The following is a 20,240-nucleotide window of genomic DNA, read 5'->3' as shown; positions in this document are numbered from 1 at the left end:
GTGAACAGAAGAAAATCCATTAAAAAAAAACACACAATAGGGTGCCTGGGTGGCTCAGTTGGTTAAGCGACTGCCTTCGGCTCAGGTCATGATCCTGGAGTCCCGGGATCGAGTCCCACATCGGGCTCCCTGCTCAGCAGGGAGCCTGCTTCTCCCTCTGACCCTCCCCCCTCTCATGTGCTCTCTCTCTCTCTCTCATTCTCTCTGTCTCAAATAAATAAATAAAATCTTTAAAAAAAAAACAACAATAGAAATCGATGAAATTAAGAACAGGAAGTCAATAGAGAAAACCAACAAAATCAAAAGCTGATTCTTAGAAAAGTTCAATACAATTGATAAACCTTTAGCCAAGCTAACTAACAAAAGAGAAATGGCACTAATACTACTGCCAGGAATGAAAAAGGGGTCATCACTATGAATCCTTTGGACCTAAAAAGGACACTAAAGGAATATTATTGTGAAAATAAGGGAAACTTTATTTTTTTCTTAAGTAGGCTCCACATCCAGCATGGAGCCCAACATGGGGCTTGAACTCAGGACCCTGAGATCAAGACCTGAGCTGAGATCAAGAGTCCAACACTCAAATGACTACACCACTCATGCACCCCAGGAAACGTCACTTTAAATGGAGTGGGGAGACCAGAAGGAGGAGCTCTCACACCCTACCACTCCTCATCATTTACAGACCCAACAGGAACAGAAGCTTTTTTTTTTTTTAAAGATTTTATTTATTTATTTGAGACAGAGAGAATGAGAGAGAGAGAGCACATGAGAGGGGAGAGGGTCAGAGGGAGAAGCAGGCTCCCTGCTGAGCAGGGAGCCCAATGTGGGACTCGATCCCGGGACTCCAGGATCATGACCTGAGCCGAAAGCAGTCACTTAACCAACTGAGCCACCCAGGCACCCAGGAACAGAAGCTTTTTGAGTAGATACTACTTGACTACCTCAGCAGGAGAAAGAAAGGTTTTCTGGCCCAGCAATAACCCAGACAATGACAGTCACAACTCAGTCAATGAGGAGGCACTACACTTTGGGACTCCCAGTTAACTCCAATGGACTTTTCACTTATAACAGCCCCTCCCAACTCCCCGCCTTTCTCTATAAAAGAGCAGTCCTCTACTTCGTTTTCAGGGATTGCCTATGGTTTTGCCACTGCTAGCATGTCCCAAATTACAATTCTCTCCTATTCCCAAATAAACCCATTTTTGCTAGTAAAATAACTGACAGTTTTACTTTTAAGGTTAACATTATGAATAACTCTATGCCCACAAATTTTATACTGATAAAAGGATAAAACAGGAATAAATACAATTATAAACATATATGCATTTAACAAGACAGCACCAAAATACATGAAACAAAAGCTGGTTTCTTTCAAAATTTCAAGGAACAGGTACTTTCTATCTTACAAAGAATTCTTGGATATATAGACTAAAAATTGAAATGTTACCATTTATTCCATTAGGCAAGCATATCAATACACAAATATGACAAATATAAAAATCACATGTTAAACTCAGAAACATCCTCTGATTCTGAATTCTGTTTTATACAAGATGTCATTTTACCTATCTCTCTGAAATTAAGGGAAACTACACTATTTTCCTCTTTGTTCCTCAAAATCCAGAGCATCCTGTTAGTGATGTTTTAACCAGTTTCGTATGTTGGTCAGATTTTTATGTTCTGCAATCATTTTCAAAGTAAATTTAGTTATACTTTTAAATAGTATATTTCCCTCATTTTTTTTAAGATTTTATTTATTTATTTGTCAGAGAGAGAGAAAGAGCACAAGCAGGGGGAGCGGCAGGTAGAGGGAGAAGCAGGCTCCCCGCTGAGCAAGGAGCCCAATGCAGAACTCGATCCCAGGACGCTGGGTGAAGGAAGCCACTTAACCGACTGAGCCACTCAGGCATCCCTCCCTTATGTTTTATTTTAGAAACAGAATTAATAGGCAGCATATTTTCCTAGAGCAACTTGATAGAAATATATAAGTATAGTAAAATAAAATTGTGGAGATGATATAGTAATTTAGAAAAGCTTTATTACAAAATTATAGCAGAAAATCAGGATATAAATTAGTAACTACGTAAAATATCTCTGCACTGACATAAATTGAAGGCAGGCCGTGGAAAAAAAGATGCAGTTGATTGACATGGCTGAGATTCTGGAAGATATTTGTTTAACTTACCCATATTCCTACTGTAATGCTGTGTGGCACAGAAAGCTCAGGTAAGAAGATAAAAAATAATTCCTTGAATGCATGGCAAAATTAGGGCTTTTTGGAGCCCTAAATGAACCCTTCCCTTTCCTGCCAGTCTGGCTCTCCAGTAAGATGTCTTCCTATCTCTATGTCTCTGTTGTGAGAAAGAGAAATCAGCGCTGACATACAGGAGATTTCCTGGCATTCACAGCTAGCTGTCGGTGCTCTCCCAATGAACACAGAAACTATCAGTACCACACAAGGTCATTCTGTGACTGTTATGGCGCAAAAAGAGACGACTCTGTAATCATAACTGAACACAAAAACGTGAACACTGTCCAAGCCACAAAAATAACCAAACTCCTCCCCCCTATCCTGGCTGATATGAGTCACTACTACTTCTTTGCCAATCACAGCTTTGGCCTTAGTCTAGTCTTCCCTCCTCTTAGATAAATTTTTTTTTGAGAGAGAGAGAGTGGGGGGGGGGTGGGTTGCAAAGGGAGAGAGAATCTCAAGCAGACTCTCCATGGAGTGCAGAGGCCAATGCAGGGTTTGATCTCACAACCCTGAGATCATGACCTGAGCGGAAATCGAGTCGGATGCTTAACCAACTGAGCCACCCAGGCGCCCCTCCTCGATAAAATATTTTCAGATACTCAATCAGAATCATCCCCACTATGTGACACATGTAATCCAGAGCACAGACCCAATTCTTTAAGTCCTCACTAAATTCACCTCACACAAACTCAAGTCTTTTAGTATGTCCTGTGTAGCACCTTCTTACTAAGATGCTCACTACTTCCCATGGTATGTATTCTCCTTTGTGAGCCTAATAAACCAGAATTATTCAACAAGATATATATATACCTAGTCAGTTTTGGCTGGAGGGCACTGGCAGTTCTAACAGGTGATTTGGTAAAACGATCTCTCTTTCCACCTTTAACCTGAAGTGGCTATATCAAGTTTGATGTCCCAAGACAGAAACTAGAATAATTTTCAATGACAAATGGCTAAGTTGTGCACAATAGAAAAAACAAATATGATCTTCTTAGAAATTAGTTCCTTCCAAGATTTTCTTAGCCCATTTCATTACGAAGTAGAAAAAATGTCATAGCAACCACTTTTCCAAGAGCCCTTTTATGTCTTTGTTCCTCAGGCTGTAGATGAAGGGGTTCAGCATGGGGGTCACCACTGTGTACATCACAGTAGCTGTGGTGTCCTTCTCAGAAGAGTGTGAGGACAAAGGGCTGAAATACACAGCAATGATGGTGCCATAGAAGAGAGAAACCATGGCCAGGTGGGAGCCACGGTGGAGAAGGCTTTCCATTTTCCCTTTGTAGACAGGACTCTTAGGACAGCAGAGGTAATACGGACATATGAAGCCAAGATGCAAATAAATGGAGTGATCATTATCAACCCTGCTTCGAAAAGAATCATCATCTCATTGAGGTGTGTGTCAGAGCAGGAGAGTTTCAGGAGGGGTGTCACATCACAGAAGAAGTGGGGGATGGCACTGTCTGCACAGAACGAGAGTCAAGCCATCAGCAGGGTATGCAATAGAACGTTCAGGTTGGCAATGACCCACGACCCAGCAACCAGCAGGGCACAGAGCTGGTGGGTCATCTTTGTTGAGTAGTGTAAGGGGGCGCATATGGCAACAAAGCGGTCATAGGCCATCACAGCCAGGAGGAAATTGTCCATGTCCACGAACATGAATACAAAATACATCTGTGTGAGACACCCAGAAAAGGAGATGGTCTGAGTCCCGAGTATGTAGTTGGCCAGCATCTTGGGGACAGTGGTAGAGAAGCAGATGTCCACAAAGGACAGGTTGCTGAGGAAGAAGTACATGGGGATGTGAAGGCGGGAGTCCACGCCAATGACCAGGAGGATGAGCAGGTTTCCCAGGACCGTGGCCAGGTACATGCTCAGGAAGAGTACAAAGAGGAGCTGCTGCTGCTGGGGTTGCCTGGAGAGCCCAAGGAGGAGGAACTCAGAAACACTGGACTGGTTTGTCCCTCTCATGAGCTAGATGCAGATGCAGGGAACAGAAGCAGAGCTCAGAAACCTAGAAGCTATGGCTCTGGATACAACAATCCAAGCTCCACCCACACGGTCATGTTAATGAAACCTATATTAGAATTGCTCAGTCAGGATCCACCCCTAGTCTCTACACCTTCAACTTCCAACTCCCAGTCCTAGATGACGGTGGTCCCACTGGACTAATCTTTAAAATTTTGTCAAAAATAAAAACAAACACAGACACAAACAAAGCCCTTCTCTGCCATGTATGTCTCTATGTATGTATGTCTCTTTTAACATTCCCAGGCTTTCTCCCACTTCTTAGTAGCTTACAGAGACAAGTAAAACAGTTGATTATTATCAGTGTATCTCAAGCTCCAGGTGATGGATTCAGGACTCTATCATTCCCTGCATCTGGAAGATTTAACAAAGGAGGTTCTTCAAAGAACCTCCCTCATTAGTAACTATACATATAAATAACTTCACTCATTAGTAAAAAATATATATGTGTGTGTATATGTATATGTATGTATATGTATGTATATATATATATATATCTCCTGTTATAATCTTACCTAGAAGAAGTTGGTACTGTGGATAGCAAGGTTTCTTCACCTCTGAGGAACCAACCAATGTTCTTTTTTATTATAAGGTTTGGAAAGTATTGGAAATATTGATAGATCCTGAGTGAGTGAGACGCAGAATTCATTGTCTAGCCCTCTGCACAGAGAAGGATGTTTAGGGGAATTAGAAACAGGTATTTACAGTGGCTTCCATGGCCACTGGGACCAGATTCCCTGAAAGCCTCATCAGAGACAAGTGGAAAATAACTGTCCCATCTATTTCCTGGTCCCTGTGGACCCAACAATGATGACTAAGTATAAGGATCTAACCCCTGGGTCAGAACTTGGGAGATAACTATTCAGGGTGTTCCTGTTACGGAGGAAGAAGTTGGCTTTTTTTCTCAACCAAAATTATGAGGTAGGAAATTACCTAAGCTTTAGAAAGGTTACAGAATTTGGGAAGTCAGAAAAGCACGATAAACGCCCACCAGAATCCACCCCTCTGGTTGCACACATTAACACATATCCCTCTTACCAATTTATGCTTCAGTAGGAGAGACACTATCTGGCCTAACATAACACAACTATATTTCTCACAATATGGGAACAACTCAGGCCCATCAGTTACTGTATCCAGGTCTATAACCAGGATCTCGGCTATTCCAATCATGTTCCCATCATGACATTCTATTACTTCTAAATCAAACTTGAAAGCTAACCAATAACTACATATCCTATGTGTATGTAAAACAGAGGGACAAAGGCAGAGAAAGGAAGAAAGCTAGCTGGCAACAATAGAGAGATAGACACATAACAAAAGAAGGAGGAAAATATGACTGCACATTGTAGTCTTCATTTCCACAGGTAGCCATGAACCCTTAGTTGATATTAATAATTTTCCTTATCTGCAATCTAATTCATGTTCCCTTTGTCTTTAGCCAGCATCTCAGCTGTTCAAGTTTTTAAAAATCGATATAGTAACCCGAACTTTCATGTTGGAGAGATTTGACCTCCTTACAATCCTGCCCAAATAAGATGATCTAGTCTTTCATTAGCTGCCATCAGAAGACATGGCCATTCCAGAATCCACTCCAGGAGATCTTTCCATCCATAATCCTCTCTGCTACCAGTGTGTAACAGCAAAACTATTTTTTAGTCATAGTCAAAGTCATAACAATATTAGACTCTCTTTTTTTGGTCAGTTCATCCAGCAGCAAATTGAGCCCAAATTGACCAGCAAGAAGTCTCTTCAGAGCCCAGTGTTCCTGGGATAAGAAGTAAAATTTTGCAAGTAGATCATTAGGTATTACAAAAAGTAGTGCCCACTTTTACCTCTTGTTTCCTTGCCCCATAAATTCCTGGTTGGTAGAAAGTTCAGCAGATATTGTCCACTAGTATGAAACTTACATTGTATCCTGTAAAACAGCACCCTAACCTCACAAGGTAACCTCAACTGGTGCCCAAACTGAGTCTTTAAAAGACCATTTCTCTATTCCATAAGGTCAATTGCTCCAGGTGTTGGTGTACAAGTAAATTCCAGTGAATCACATGGACACCAGCCTTATCCCTTGTATTAATTATCTATTGTTGAGTAACAACTTATCCCCAAACTTAGCAACTTAAAACAGTAAACATTTATCTCACACAAATCCTGTGGGTCAGGGACCTGGTAATGGTTTAGATGAATGGTTCTAGATCAGGATTTGTCATGAGACTGCAGTTAAGTTGTCAGCAGGGACCCAGTCATCTGAATGCTTGACTGTGGCTGGAGGAAGGGCTTCCAAGATGGTGTCCTCACATTACCTGTGGCAAGAAAGCCTCAGTTCCTCACATCAACTTCTCCATAGAGCTAACTTGATATGTCCTTGCAACAGAGTAACTGGTTTCCCAGAGCAACTGATTCAAGAGAGCAAGATGGAAACCACACTACCTTTTGTGATGGAGCTCCTACAGTCACACACCATCATTTCCGCAAGATTCTGCTGTTTACACAGTGCAACGGACAGAATGGTTATGTCCCCACAACATTCAGATGTTGAAATCCTAACCTCCAAGGTGATGGTATTGGGAGGCAGTGCCTTTATGAGGTGATCTGGTCATGAGGGCAGAACCCTCACTAATGGTATTAGTGCCCTTATAACAGAAGGTCTGAGAAAGCTCCCTTGTCCCTTCCACTAAGCGAGGTTACACTGAAAGATTGCCATCTATGAACCAGGAGATAGGCTCTCACCAGACACCAAATGTGCCAGCATCTTGATCCTAGATTTCCCAGCCTCCAGAACTGTGAAAAAATACATTTCTGTTGTTTATAACTAGCCAGTCTATGGTATTTTGTTTTAGCAGCCTGAATGGATTAAGACACAGTCAGCCCTCTCCCTGCTCGGCAGGGAGTCTGCTTCTCCCTCTGACCCTCCTCCCTCTCATGCTCTCTGTCTCTCATTCTCTCTGTCTCAAATAAATAAATAAAATCTTAAAAAAAAAAAAAAAAAAGACACAGTCAGCCCAAATCAATGTGGGAAGGGATTACACAATATCAGGATCACTGGGGGCCATTTTGGCAACTGGTTATCACATTCTTTTTTATTAAGGATTTATTTATTTATTTGAGAGAGAGAGAGCAGGGGGAGGTGCAGAAGGAGAGAGAGAGAATCCAAGCACTCTCCACTGAGCACGGAGCGCAATCCAGGGCTCAATCCTAGGACCCTGAGATCATGCCCAGAGCCGAATCAAGTCAGATGCTTAACCGACTGAACCATCCAGGCGCCCCTCACATTTCTTTTATGATAAAGTGAATTCCTTACCTTGAAACGATATTTGTGGGATGCAGATGGGATAGATCCATTCATCCCTAATACACAGCCTATCAGTCTTTAAGCCTCAGGTTGATTAGTGCCTTTTCGTGTATATTAGTTTCCTTTTTCTGAGAGCTTCTGTACATTCCCAGATACCTATGCTGACAAAGGTTTTCTACCTGTATCACACCATTTTCATTGTATCATCTTGATTAAGTGACAAGTGATACATGGAAAGTCATAAAGATCCTAAGTCTGAGGACCAAGGATCACACCTTAACCTCTCCTTTACGTTTGCAGTATAGGCCACTGTCTCCAGAACCAAATGCATACATCAACATTGCCTCCTACATTAGGAATCTTGGAAGCTTAAAGCAGCAATTCTCAAACATTAACGTGCACAGAAATCACCTAGGCATGTTGTTAAAGCAATGAATCTGAATCAGGAAGTCTGGGATGCAGCCTGAGATTATGCATTTCTAATAATCACCCAGGCAATGCCTGGTCCTCGGAGTACAGAGGCGCCCTTACTCTGAGAAGGGCCCGAGCCACCTACACCCGCTTTTGCGCTGCTGCTGGATCCTCAGCCAACCTCGCCTTTTGAAAGGATATCCAAACTGTAAGTCAGACCTTGACTTCAGACAGTCCCAGCCTGTGGAAATAGAAGATAGGATTCCTAAACACCTGTGACCCATCCTAACCAGGAAGGGAAGACGATGGGGCAGAGCCCTAAAGGACCGGAGCAGGTGCAGCGGAAGGCTCATGGGACCCGCCAGTTGCCCAGGTTTTGTGGGCACCAACCCCAGAGTGCCTCTTTACGCCATTTCGGGGGGAGTCAGAGCCACTTACGGCAGCGTAGAGCCCCCATTCCACGCTGGAGTCACCAGCCTGCCGCACTTCGGAGAAAGACTAAGCCTCACCTCCTCGCAGAGACCTTGCAGAGCGGAGACTCCGCTCCTCCTATCTAATTGGGCAAGAGCACGCTGGGCGGGGGCGACGCAGCCTCTGACTGGTTCCGTTTGAGGGCGGGTACAGCGCTTCCGGGAAGTGATTCCGACGGATCCGCCCCTCCCGCGCTGCGCCTGCGTGTGGCCGACTGTTTGAGGGCGGGCGTCCGGCTCGCCGGCGACTCCGGACACCCGGTGGGCGGAGGGGACGTGCGAAATGTGAGAAAAGTGCGAAATTAAGGGGCTCAAAAGGCTTAGTAATCAAAGTAAGTAATATTTCAGTGCAGTGGTTTTTTTTTCGGGGGGGTTGCAGTTTTTTTAAAAAAAAGCAAGTTAATGCAAAAAATCTTTTAACAAAATATAAGAATTTTAAAGACAAGCTGAAAGTTGATATTATTTAACACCTTCGCTTAGTCAAGAGAAATTGTGAAGTACGGCAGTTCTCTCAGTTGAAACAGGCAAAGAAGATTCTGAAAACATTACTGATGAGTTTACTCATACTACGCTAGTGTCAAAGATAAACACAGCCAGACATTAGTTAAAGCAGTGGAAACTGATTTTATTCAGTAACTACTGACGGTAGGGGAAGGAGCTGAGCTCCATTCCATTTTCTGCAGAGGTGATTGGGCATTTTAAAGGGAGAATGAGGAAGTAGGGAGCGGGAATAGCAGAAGCTTCAGCAGTCAGGGAAATGAAAAATTACAAAAAGCTGGATGAGAGGGTTGGTCCTTGTGAAACCCATCTGGGTTTGCTAATTGGCCCTTATGGAAGCAAGGCTCCTACCCTACCATAAAGACAGGATCCCTGTCTTCAGGTGTTTCTGGAACAAATGGTACATTCTTTTGGCAGCCTTGGTTTTTCTGAGGCAGGCAGTAAGGACACCTAGGGTCATCCTAGGGATGTGGCCTTGAGCTGTTGGGTGTTAGTTGTTCAAGTCTTTTAGGCCAAAGTTGAACATAGTCAAGAAGAGGGAGGAGCCTGATTAGAGTTTGGTCAAGAAGGGACTCTATCCTTGGAAAAGTAAAATTATAAAAGATTCTGATTTGGGTGTAAATAAAATATTGCAGTTAAAATAATGTGAGTTTAGGGGTTCCTGGGTGGTTCAGTTGGTGGAGCATGTGACACTTCATCTCAGAGTCCTTGAGTTTGAGCCTCACTTGCGTTAGGCATGGAGCCTACTTAAAAAATAAATAAAATAGGGGCGCCTGGGTGGCTCAGATGGCTAAGCGTCTGCCTTCGGCTCAGGTCATGATCGCAGGGTCCTGGGATCGAGTCCCGCATCGGGCTCCCTGCTCCTTGGGAGCCTGCTTCTCCCTCTGCCTCTCTCTCTCTAATGAATAAATAAATAAAATCTTTAAAAAAATAAAAAATAAATAAATAAAATAATAAAATAAAATGTGAGTTTATACCTACTTTTATTTTTTTATTTTATTTTTTTTAAGATTTTATTTATTTGACAGAGAGAGACACAGCGAGAGAGGGAACACAAGCAGCAGGAGTGGGAGAGGGAGAAGCAGGCCTCCCGCGGAGCAGGGAGCCCGATGCGGGGCTCGATCCCAGGACCCTGGGACCATGACCTGAGCCGAAGGCAGACGCTTAACGACTGAGCCACCCAGGCGCCCCTAAATATACCTACTTTTAAATTTTTCAATATTTTTGTAACCACTTTAAATGTAAAAAAAATAACCATTAAAAAATACATTAAAACACGCATATCAAGTTTCATTATGGCTTGGAAGTTCTGATGTGAGGTGGCAGAGAGCTGAACCAAGCCCATCAACTCCTTTAGGAAACTTCATCATCCTCTACAAGTAACTTCCCCATATTGAATCATTCATATAATCATTTATTCACATGAGAGAATTGTTGAGCAACCACAATATTGCAGATACTATTGAAAAATCTGGTCCCTGCACTCATGGAGTACAGCCTAGTTGGGGTAGGGGGGACAGGGAGAAAAACACAAAATAATTTCCTCAGCATACTGACTTCTGCTTCTCATTATTCGTGAAACATGCACTTTATATGAACCAGACCCAGGAACTAACACTCTGTGTGCAAATGTGAATAATGACTCATTTCTTATTTCAAAGGCCTTATATGTGCATAGTGGAAGACCCCATAAGAATGCAAACACCTGCAACTGAAGGTTGTACAGGTCATATGGAAAAGATAAGGCAAGCAGTCCTATTGGGTGGTGTATTGGTTTCCTAGGCCTGCCGTAACAAAGTATCATAAATTAGGTGACTTTAAACAACAGAAATTTATTCTCTTACAGTTTTGGAGACTAGAGGTCCAAAATTTTTTTTTTTTAAAGATTTTATTTATTTATTTGAGACAGAGAATGAGAGAGACAGAGAGCACATGAGAGGGGGGAGGGTCAGAGGGAGAAGCAGGCTCCCTGCCGAGCAGGGAGCCCGATGCGGGACTCGATCCCGGGACTCCAGGATCATGACCTGAGCCGAAGGCAGTCGCTTAACCAACTGAGCCACCCAGGCGCCCTAGAGGTCCAAAATTAAGGTGTTGGCAAGAATGGTTCATTCTGGAGGCTCTGAGAGAGAATCCGTTTCATGCCCCTTTTCTAGCTTCAGTGGCTGCCATCAACCCTTAGGGTCCTCACTTAGGATTGCTTCATGCCAACAATCCTTAGTGATGCTTGTAGATGTACCATTCCAGGCTCTGCCAATCTTCACGTGGCATTATTCCTGAGGATCTTTGTGTCTTCACATGGTGTTCTCTCTGTGGGTAGCTGTGTCCAAATTTCCCTCTTCTTAGGAGGACAGCAGTCATTGAAATTGGACCTGCCCTAATCCTGTATGACCAAATCTTAACTTGATTACATCTGTAAATACCCTATTTCCAAATAAGGTCATATTAATAGGTACTAGGAGTTAGGACTTGAACATCTTTTGCAGGCTGGGGGACACAATCCCACTCACTACAGTAGGGAATAATATTGAGGAATGATAGGGAAGTAGTATGCAGAGCACTTAGTGACTGATTGGATATGTGGGATTAGGGCAAGTGTAGGAGGATTGCAACATTGATTGAGAACCACTAATTGAGATAGGCAGTGCAGGCAGGAGAGAAATGCATCTGTGCTTGTTGGGATGGATCATGGTATGATGGTGGCAGTGTGGATTCCATGGGTTCCATTAGGAAGTGTTGGGTGTGAAGACATCCAGTCTGGGCAGAATGGATATATAGGTCAAGGGGAGGTCTGACAGATATGGATTCAGAAGTCACAAGAACATAGATGTGGTTAAAGACACGAAGTAGATGTGATTGCCCATGAACAGAGGATAGACAGAAAAGAAGTCCAAGCATATAAACCCAAGAGGAAAACAAATGTTTATAAAATGGTAGAAGAGGAGGAGGTGGCAAAACAAATGGAGCAAAGAGACACAGAAACACGCAGAGATCAGTGTTTAAGAAGCTAATAGAGTAGTGAATTTTAAAAAGAAACTAGTGGTGGGACGCCTGGGTGGCTCAGTCAGTTAAGCGTCTGCCTTCAGCTCAGGTCATGATCTTGGAGTCCTGGGATCGAGTCCCGCATGGGGCTCCCTGCTCAGCAGGGAGCCTGCTTTTCCCTCTGCCTGCAGCTCCCCCTGCTTGCGCTCTCTCTCTCTCTGATAAATAAATAAAATGTTTAAAAAAAAAAAGAAACTAGTGGTAAACAATGACACATGCACAGAAAAATCAAGCAAAATGACTGAATAGCAACACTGTATTTTGTAAAATTATTTTTTTTAAAGATTTTATTTATTTGAGAGAGAGAGACTGAGAGAGAGAGAGCATGAGGGGGGGAGGGTTGGGAGGGTCAGAGGGAGAAGCAGACTCCCTGCCGAGCAGGGAGCCTGATGCGGGACTCGATCCCGGGACTCCAGGATCATGACCTGAGCCGAAGGCAGTCGCTTAACCAACTGAGCCACCCAGGCGCCCTATTTCGTAAAATTATTATCTCCAAATAAAATACTAAATGTTGTTTCAATAAATAGTCACTAATGCGGCAAATGGACTAGACAGTAATACTTAACCTTTGATTATGCAACATGGTATATCTGTTCTTTTCCTTTGTTGTCATTCTGTCATTGTTACTATTATTAAAAGACCTCTCAGGGGGCACCTGGTGGCTCAGTAGGTTAAGCATCTGCCTTCAGCTCAGGTCATGGTCCCTGAGTTGAGCTCCCTGCTCAGCGGGGAGTCTGCTTCTCCCTCTCCTTTGGCCCCTCTCCCTCCCCTACCCTGCCCCGCTCTCAGGATCACTCTCTCTCTCTCAAATAAACAAATAAAATATTTCTTTAAAAAGCTAAAAGACGTCTCAGATTGGGTTCTCCAGAAGCACATGCTATCATTCCCCTATTCAGTATTAATAGTTTGCAAATGCAATAAGTGTCAGGAGCCAAGCTTTTTATGGGTGTCCAAGGTGAATAGTTTATGCGTGTGATCCCTGAGCATCTCAAAGTCTTTAGAGTGCCTAAGGGCAAAGAGGAAGGGGGAGAGGAAGCAGCAATAAACAGACTACACAGTATCACATATATAACTCCAAGAGGAGTTTTCTGTGGGAACTCAGGAGAGGGAATGAGAATCTCAGCCTAGAGGAATCACCAAAGGCTTCATAGGGGAAATATTGACTGGGATCTTGAAGGTTCAGAGAAGGTTTTCCCCTCAGGGAGAAAGACTAGGCATCCTGAACAGTTGAAAAAGCAAATGTTAATCTGTTTCTTCAAAATCAAAGGAACACCTTATTGCTAAATATACCCCCATAAAGCAAGGCAATCAAATTGGAGGATGAGACATTGCCACAGACTGCGCGCCCCTCCAAAATATTAAAATGTTGAAACCTAACCCCCGATGTGTAGTATTTGGAGGTGGGACCTTTGGGAGGTGACTAAGTCGTGAGTGGGGGACCCCTCATGAAGGGATTAGTGTCTTCATAAAATAGACCCCAGAGAGCTTCCTAACCCCTTCTACCACCTGAGGACACAGAAAGAAGAACCAAGAAGCAGGCTCCCATCTGACACTGAATCTGCTGACACCTTGATCTTGGACTTCCAGCCTCCAGAACTGTGAGAAATAAATGTTTGTTGTCTCAGCTACAAAGTGTATGGTGTTTTTGTTAGAGCAGCCTAAACAGACTAATAGGAGCACTAAAAATTATGAAGTATTCTTTGGATCCCACGTGAGGCTCAGGAATGTGAGTTCAGCCAACAGACCAGCCCTCTCAGCCTAGGAACACTTGAGCCCACAGAAAACTTCAGTGACTTTTCCACCTCTATTGTTATTACTCTCATTAGGCATCAGATTTCTTCTTAGGGTTTCTAGGCTCACTCTTCATAATGAGCAATCATAAAGTACATCCAAAGCAGCATGATTGTCAACTCAGAAATTACATTAGAACCCCCTGGGGAACTTAAAGGGGGAAAATGCCAATGCCTGGATCCCACTCCAGAAATTCTGCTTTAATTGGTCAAAGCTTGGTCCAGCAACCATATATATCGTGTCAAAACTCCCCAGGCGATACTGTCATGTAACCACTATTGAAAAACACTGCCTTAAATTCTGAGAGCATTTCCAAAAAGGAAGTGAAAACAAATTTGGTTATGTGTAAATTTTTAGAGTGATCACCTAGAAAGGAAAAACTTGACCTTTATGCAAAGAAGGTTTAAATACAGTAATTAGAGGGCGCCTGGGTGGCTCAGTTGGTTAAGCGACTGCCTTCGGCTCAGGTCATGATCCTGGAGTCCCTGGATCGAGTCCCGCATCGGGCTCCCTGCTCGGCGGGGAGCCTGCTTCTCCCTCTGACCCTCCCCCCTCTCATGCTCTATCTCATTCTCTCTCTCAAATAAATAAATAAAATCTTTAAAAAATAAATAAATACAGTAATTAGAAACAAAATTACCTATTTAAAGGAGCAGGGTTGTACTTAAGACTAAGTTCATTCATAACTGTCTATTGAGAGTATTTATTCTAAGTTCCTTGCATACACTTTGATAGCTTCATTTCAGTAAGTTGCCAAAGATTAATATGCCTGGGAAAATAGGTCCATTATACTTTTATCACTAAGAGCATGTCTTCTTGCCCATCATTTTTTGTAGGGCCTTTTTCAAGTCCCTGTTCCTCAGGCTGTAGATGAAGGGGTTCAGCATGGGGGTCACCACTGTGTACATCACAGTAGCTGTGGTGTCCTTCTCAGAAGAGTGTGAGGACAAAGGGTTGAAATACACAGCAATGATGGTGCCATAGAAGAGAGAAACCATGGCCAGGTGGGATCCACAGGTGGAGAAGGCTTTCCATTTTCCCTTTGTGGATGGGACTCGCAGGACAGCAGAGGTAATACGGACATATGAAGCCAAGATGCAAATAAATGGAGTGATCATGATCAGAGAACCCTCAGTCAGAATCATCACCTCACTGAGGTGTGTGTCGGAGCAGGAGAGTTTCAGGAGGGGTGTCACATCACAGAAGAAGTGGGGGATGGCATTGTCTGCACAGAACGAGAGTCGAGCCATCAGCAGGGTATGCAATAGAACATTCAGGTTGGCAATGACCCATGACCCAGCAACCAGCAGGGCACAGAGCTGGTGGGTCATCTTTGTTGAGTAGTGTAAGGGGGCGCATATGGCAACAAAGCGGTCATAGGCCATCACAGCCAGGAGGAAATTGTCCATGTCCACGAACATGAATACAAAATACATCTGTGTGAGACACCCAGAAAAGGAGATGGTCTGAGTCCCGAGTATGTAGTTGGCCAGCATCTTGGGGACAGTGGTAGAGGAGAAGCAGATGTCCACAAAGGACAGGTTGCTGAGGAAGAAGTACATGGGGATGTGAAGGCGGGAGTCCACGCCAATGACCAGGAGGATGAGCAGGTTTCCCAGGACCGTGGCCAGGTACATGCTCAGGAAGAGTACAAAGAGGAGCTGCTGCTGCTGGGGTTGCCTGGAGAGCCCAAGGAGGAGGAACTCAGAAACACTGGACTGGTTTGTCCCTCTCATGAGGCTGGAAGCCTGAGTCCAGAGGCAGATAAAGCAGGAAAAATTCAAAAGCCTGGAAAATGATGGTTAAAGTGGAGCAACTAAGAAGACTGCAAGGAGAAAGGCTATGTGACATCAGTGAGGCATTAGAACCTTCCTCCCTGTGTGTTTGGCCAATGATGGTCTTTTCTGTGCCACCATTTTTTCATTAGCAAAATGAGGGCAGTGCCTCTGGAAGGACATTGAAAGACTGGGACAATGGTTGTATCCATAAATTCTTTTTATGTTTGAACTTTCTATCATGACCTTGTATCTTCAAATAGTGTCATAAATCACTATAGATATAAGAATATTAATAGACATATTAATATTTATAATGAGTACTGGAGCACATACATAAGTGATTACCATACAGCCTGACATATAGTAAGCACATATCCTAATATATGGATATTGATGTCATTATTATCATTAGTGGTGTTGCCTTAGAGGACATTTTTCAGGTCCATTATCTCTAATGTGGACATGTTACACATTCCTAACATGTTTGCTCTGAGGATGATATCAGTGATCAATCAATATGATAATATTGCTGCTGCTGCTTCCTGGGCTCACATTTTCTGAGCACTTTACAGAGCTCTGAGCCAGCCCTTCTTGGTTATGTCCACTGAGCTCCCTCAATCTAACCTGTAAAATGGAAATGGAAATGACCCAGAGTTATGGACAGAAACTCAGCCAGTTGGTTCTCTCCACAGTTCAGGTCTCATAAACATACAAGACATATATGGTCATGACTAGGTGATTGCAAGGGATGGTTGATGATCTCAGAACTGTTTCTTTGGCTCCACTTTAAAGAAAGATGCAGTGAGGAGTGCCCCCACAAAAGGTTTGCACCTTAACAATCAGTTATTGATAAAGTCCCACTGATCTGACTCTTACCCCAGAAAGAATGGCAGTCATCACAGTCACCAGAAGTCCCAAGCTTGCTTCACTTTTCCGGACCTGGCCAGAGATCATTGGTTAGAGGAAAAGGGACTTGTCACTGGTGTTTTCAGGCTAAGTTTGCTTGAATAAGGGTTGGAGTACACAGACTCAACCCTTGGTGCAGGAAGGATGTTTGGGGGAATCAGAGGACCAGCTCTTTACAAGAGCCTCCATGGCCACTAGGGCCATATTCCCTAAGAGCCTCATTAGAGACAAAGAGCAAGTAATTGTCCCTTCTCCTCCTTGGGCTCTTTTGGATCCAACATTGATAATAAAGTCCTGCCATCATATTGCTGCTTTAGAGCTTGGCAACATTGGAAATGAAGCACTCTTCGGGGAAATCATTAGCAATCATTTTTCTGCTAGAGAAAACTCACAATCCTATATTTTATCCTCCACCCAAGCTGGGGTGCTTTCCTTGTTAGGAAATATACATGACGCTGTATATGAATTAAGAGAATAACATTTGGATTCACACAGATGTGCACTTAAATCCCAGATCCAACATTACCAGTTGTATGATCTTGAGAAATCTATCAACCTTCACAGAATCACAAAATAATGTTCATCTTGTACAGATGTGCAGATTAAATCAGGTAATATATGTTAAACATCTCATGACCCCTAATCTCATCAATGCACTGGGCTTAGACCATGTCCACTATGTGGAGGCTGAAGATACTAAGTGATATTTATATCCTTCACTCTCTGCTCAATCATCTATGTTCTGGATAAATGTCATTTGGAAATAGTGTCTTGTGTTTATCTTCATATGGCAATAGTCATTTTTATAAGGGGCCAGTTGACAAGTTTTTTATTCTATATTTGAATTTGGGGGTAAATGTGGTAGAATAGGAACCACTGTTGAGTCCATTTATAAATTAGTACGACATGGATGTCAATAAGGAACGTAGAATTTCTGAGTCTAATAGTTACTACTCCATAGTACCGGAGGCAAGATCTGGCTTTTTTTTTTTTTTTAAGATTTTTTTTTTATTTGACAGAGAGAGACACAGCGAGAGAGGGAACACAAGCAGGGGGAGTGGGAGAGGGAGAAGCAGGCTTCCCGCTGAACAGGGAGCCCAATGTGGGGCTTGATGTGGGGCTGGATGTGGGGCTCAAAGTGGGGCTCAATCCCAGGACCCTGGGATCATGACCTGAGCCAAAAGCAGATGCTTAACTGACTAAGCCACCCAGGCATCCCCTCACCTTAACTTTTAAAACAGCTTCCTAATTTATCCTTTTGTCTTAAGTGTTCCTTCTCCAATCCTTTGTTCAACTCAGCTGATGGAACAACTAGTGGATCATAGTAACCAGATTTTTTGTTCAAGGACATTCTTTCCCATTTCCATTCTTTGGATCTGTTTGGGAAACTCCTCCCCTCCTCCATTTAGTCCTGATGATAATGTACATCACTAGATTCTCATATGGAATGCATTGGATTTAGGAGCCAGGATGACCAGAACACCCCACTCTCCCATCCAGAGTGGTTGGTTCAGATTTGGGCATGGATCCAAGAAGGAATGATCACAGCCTTGCCTGGAATTAATAAGTAAACACTGGAAGAGGCACTTGGCTGGCTCAGGCAATAAAGCATGTGACTCTTGATCTTGGGGTCCTGAATTTGAGCCCCATGTCAGGGGTAGGGTTTACTTTAAAAAATTGCAAAGCCTCATTCCAAATCTCTGTACTCTGTATCATCCCACAGTGCCGGTACCCAAAAGGGAATAAATCTTTTTTAAAAGCTTAAAAATAAAACACTGGTAGAGAGAAGTTCTCTGTACCCAGTGATTGCTAGTCTAGGAGGATGTGAGTTTGGAGCTACTGGTGGCCATCTTGTCTGCTACATGGAGAGAGGCAGTCTGTAGAATGAAGTCAAACAGAAACAAACCAAATAGATAAGAAGTACAGGCCCTGATGTCATTATTTGGGTCCCTTCATCTAGCCCTGCTTGAAACTTGCAAGAACTTTGGACTTTGCAATTACATCCACCAATAGATTCTACTTCTCCTTAAGCTGATAGGAGTTAGTTTTCTATCACTGGCAAACAATGTCTTTAGTAATCCAGGGACTATTTTTCCCCTCTCCCACAGATTCTTGATAATTAACATTGTGAGGTGTTTTTTGGCCTGTTTTTGGAAATAGAATGTGCAGAACTTGGTATCTGATAACATGTGTCTGATGGATACATGAGGACTCATTATGACCCTGAAGTTCTTATGTTGAGTTACTAGGAGTAGGTGAATATTTATTAAGACATCATAATCAGGGGCACCTGAGTGGCTCAGTCATTAAGTGTCTGCCTTTGCCTCAGGTCATGATCCCAGGATCCTGGGATCAAGCCTCGCTTCAGGCTCCCTGCTCGGCGGGAAGCCTGTTTCTCCCTCTCCCACTCACCCTGCTTGTGTTCCCTCTCTCGCTGTCTCTCTCTCTGTCAAATAAATAAATAATAATAATAAATCTTAAAAAAAAAAAAGACATCATAATCAGCATGAAGAATACATTGTTCGTAAATAACCCAAAGTGGAAGATCAGTTAGAGTAGCACTCTGGTTTCCAGAAGACATTTTTTTTTAGTGATTCAACTGCCACTTCTGATTGAAGTGTATGGCTTTTAGGAGTAAACCTTTAATATTATCAACTCAGGAAAGTAAACTTTACAGTGCATAAGATCAAAAGCTTTATAGGTACCTTAAACCTCAGCAGGGAGTCTGCCTCTCCCTGAGCTTGTGTGCTCTCTTTCTCTCTCTCTCTCTCTGCATCAAACAAATAAATAAAGCCTTTTTTAAAAAGATAAAAAAAAAACTTCTGCACAGCAAAGGAAACAGTCAACAAAACTAAAAGGCAACCTGCAGAATCAGAGAAGATATTTGCAAATGACATATCAAATAAAGGGCTACGGGGCACCTGGGTGGCTCAGTCGTTAAGCGTCTGCCTTCGGCTCAGGTCATGATCCCAGGGTCCTGGGATCGAGCCCCGCATCAGGCTCTCTGCTCAGCAGGAAGCCTGCTCCTCCCTCTCCCATTCCCTCTGCTTGTGTTCCCTCTCTCGCTGTGTCTCTCTCTGTCAAATAAATAAATAAAATCTTTAAAAAAAAACAAATAAAGGGCTAGTATCCAAGATCTATAAAGAACTCAAGACCCAAAAAACAAATACTCCAGTCAAGAAACAGGCAGAAGACATGAACGGACATTTCTCCAAAGAAGACATACAAATGGCCACCAGACACATGAAAAAATGCTCCACGTCACTTGTCATCAGAGAAATACAAATCAAAAGCACAATGAGATACCACCTTACACCAGTCAGAATGGCTAAAATTAGCAAGACAAGAAATAACAAATGTTGGGAAGGATGTGGAGAAAGGGGAACCCTCTTACACTGTTGGTGGGAATGCAAGCTGGTGCAGCCACTCTGGAAAACAGTATGGAGGTTCCTCAAGAAGCTAAAAATAGAGCTACCCTACAACCCAGCAATTGCACTCCTAGGTATTTACCCCAAAGATACAGATATAGTGATCCAAAGGGGCACACACACCCCAATGTTCATAGCAGCAATGTCCACAATAGCCAACACACACACACACACATTCCTATGCAATGGAATATTAGCCATCAGAAAGGTTGAATACTTACCCTAGCCCTGCTTGAAACTTGCAAGAACTTTGGACTTTGCAATTACATCCACCAATAGATTCTACTTCTCCTTAAGCTGATAGGAGTTAGTTTTCTATCACTTGTTCCAATGTGGATGGAA

The 20,240-nt window shown here is 43.0% G+C and overlaps 2 protein-coding genes across 2 annotated transcripts; both read right to left on the bottom strand.

The window, feature by feature from the left end:
* Positions 1-2,792: 2,792 nt before the first annotated feature.
* On the bottom strand, positions 2,793-4,782 carry LOC118021758 (olfactory receptor 1F1-like). Its single transcript, XM_035022091.1, is given in 2 exon segments — positions 2,793-3,502; positions 3,505-4,782. Coding segments are annotated over 2 exon segments (915 nt in total). The 5' UTR covers positions 4,226-4,782; the 3' UTR covers positions 2,793-3,308.
* Positions 4,783-14,586: 9,804 nt separating this feature from the next.
* On the bottom strand, positions 14,587-15,522 carry LOC118021991 (olfactory receptor 1F1-like). The gene has a single exon (XM_035022472.1). The coding sequence runs from the start codon at positions 15,520-15,522 to the stop codon at positions 14,587-14,589; it is 936 nt and encodes a 311-aa protein (XP_034878363.1).
* Positions 15,523-20,240: the final 4,718 nt, after the last annotated feature.

The sequence above is a fragment of the Mirounga leonina genome, unplaced genomic scaffold, assembly GCF_011800145.1.
Source record: "Mirounga leonina isolate KUSES-001 unplaced genomic scaffold, KU_Mleo_1.0 Mir_175, whole genome shotgun sequence".
NCBI classification, from domain to species: domain Eukaryota; kingdom Metazoa; phylum Chordata; class Mammalia; order Carnivora; family Phocidae; genus Mirounga; species Mirounga leonina.
Note: the sequence above shows the minus strand (reverse complement) of the source record. Positions and strands in the feature narration are given on the sequence as shown.

What these genes read in the sequence shown, in the direction of transcription:
- LOC118021991 (XM_035022472.1), bottom strand. Translation starts at nt 15,522, where the DNA reads ATGAGAGGGACAAACCAGTCCAGTGTTTCTGAGTTCCTCCTCCTTGGG.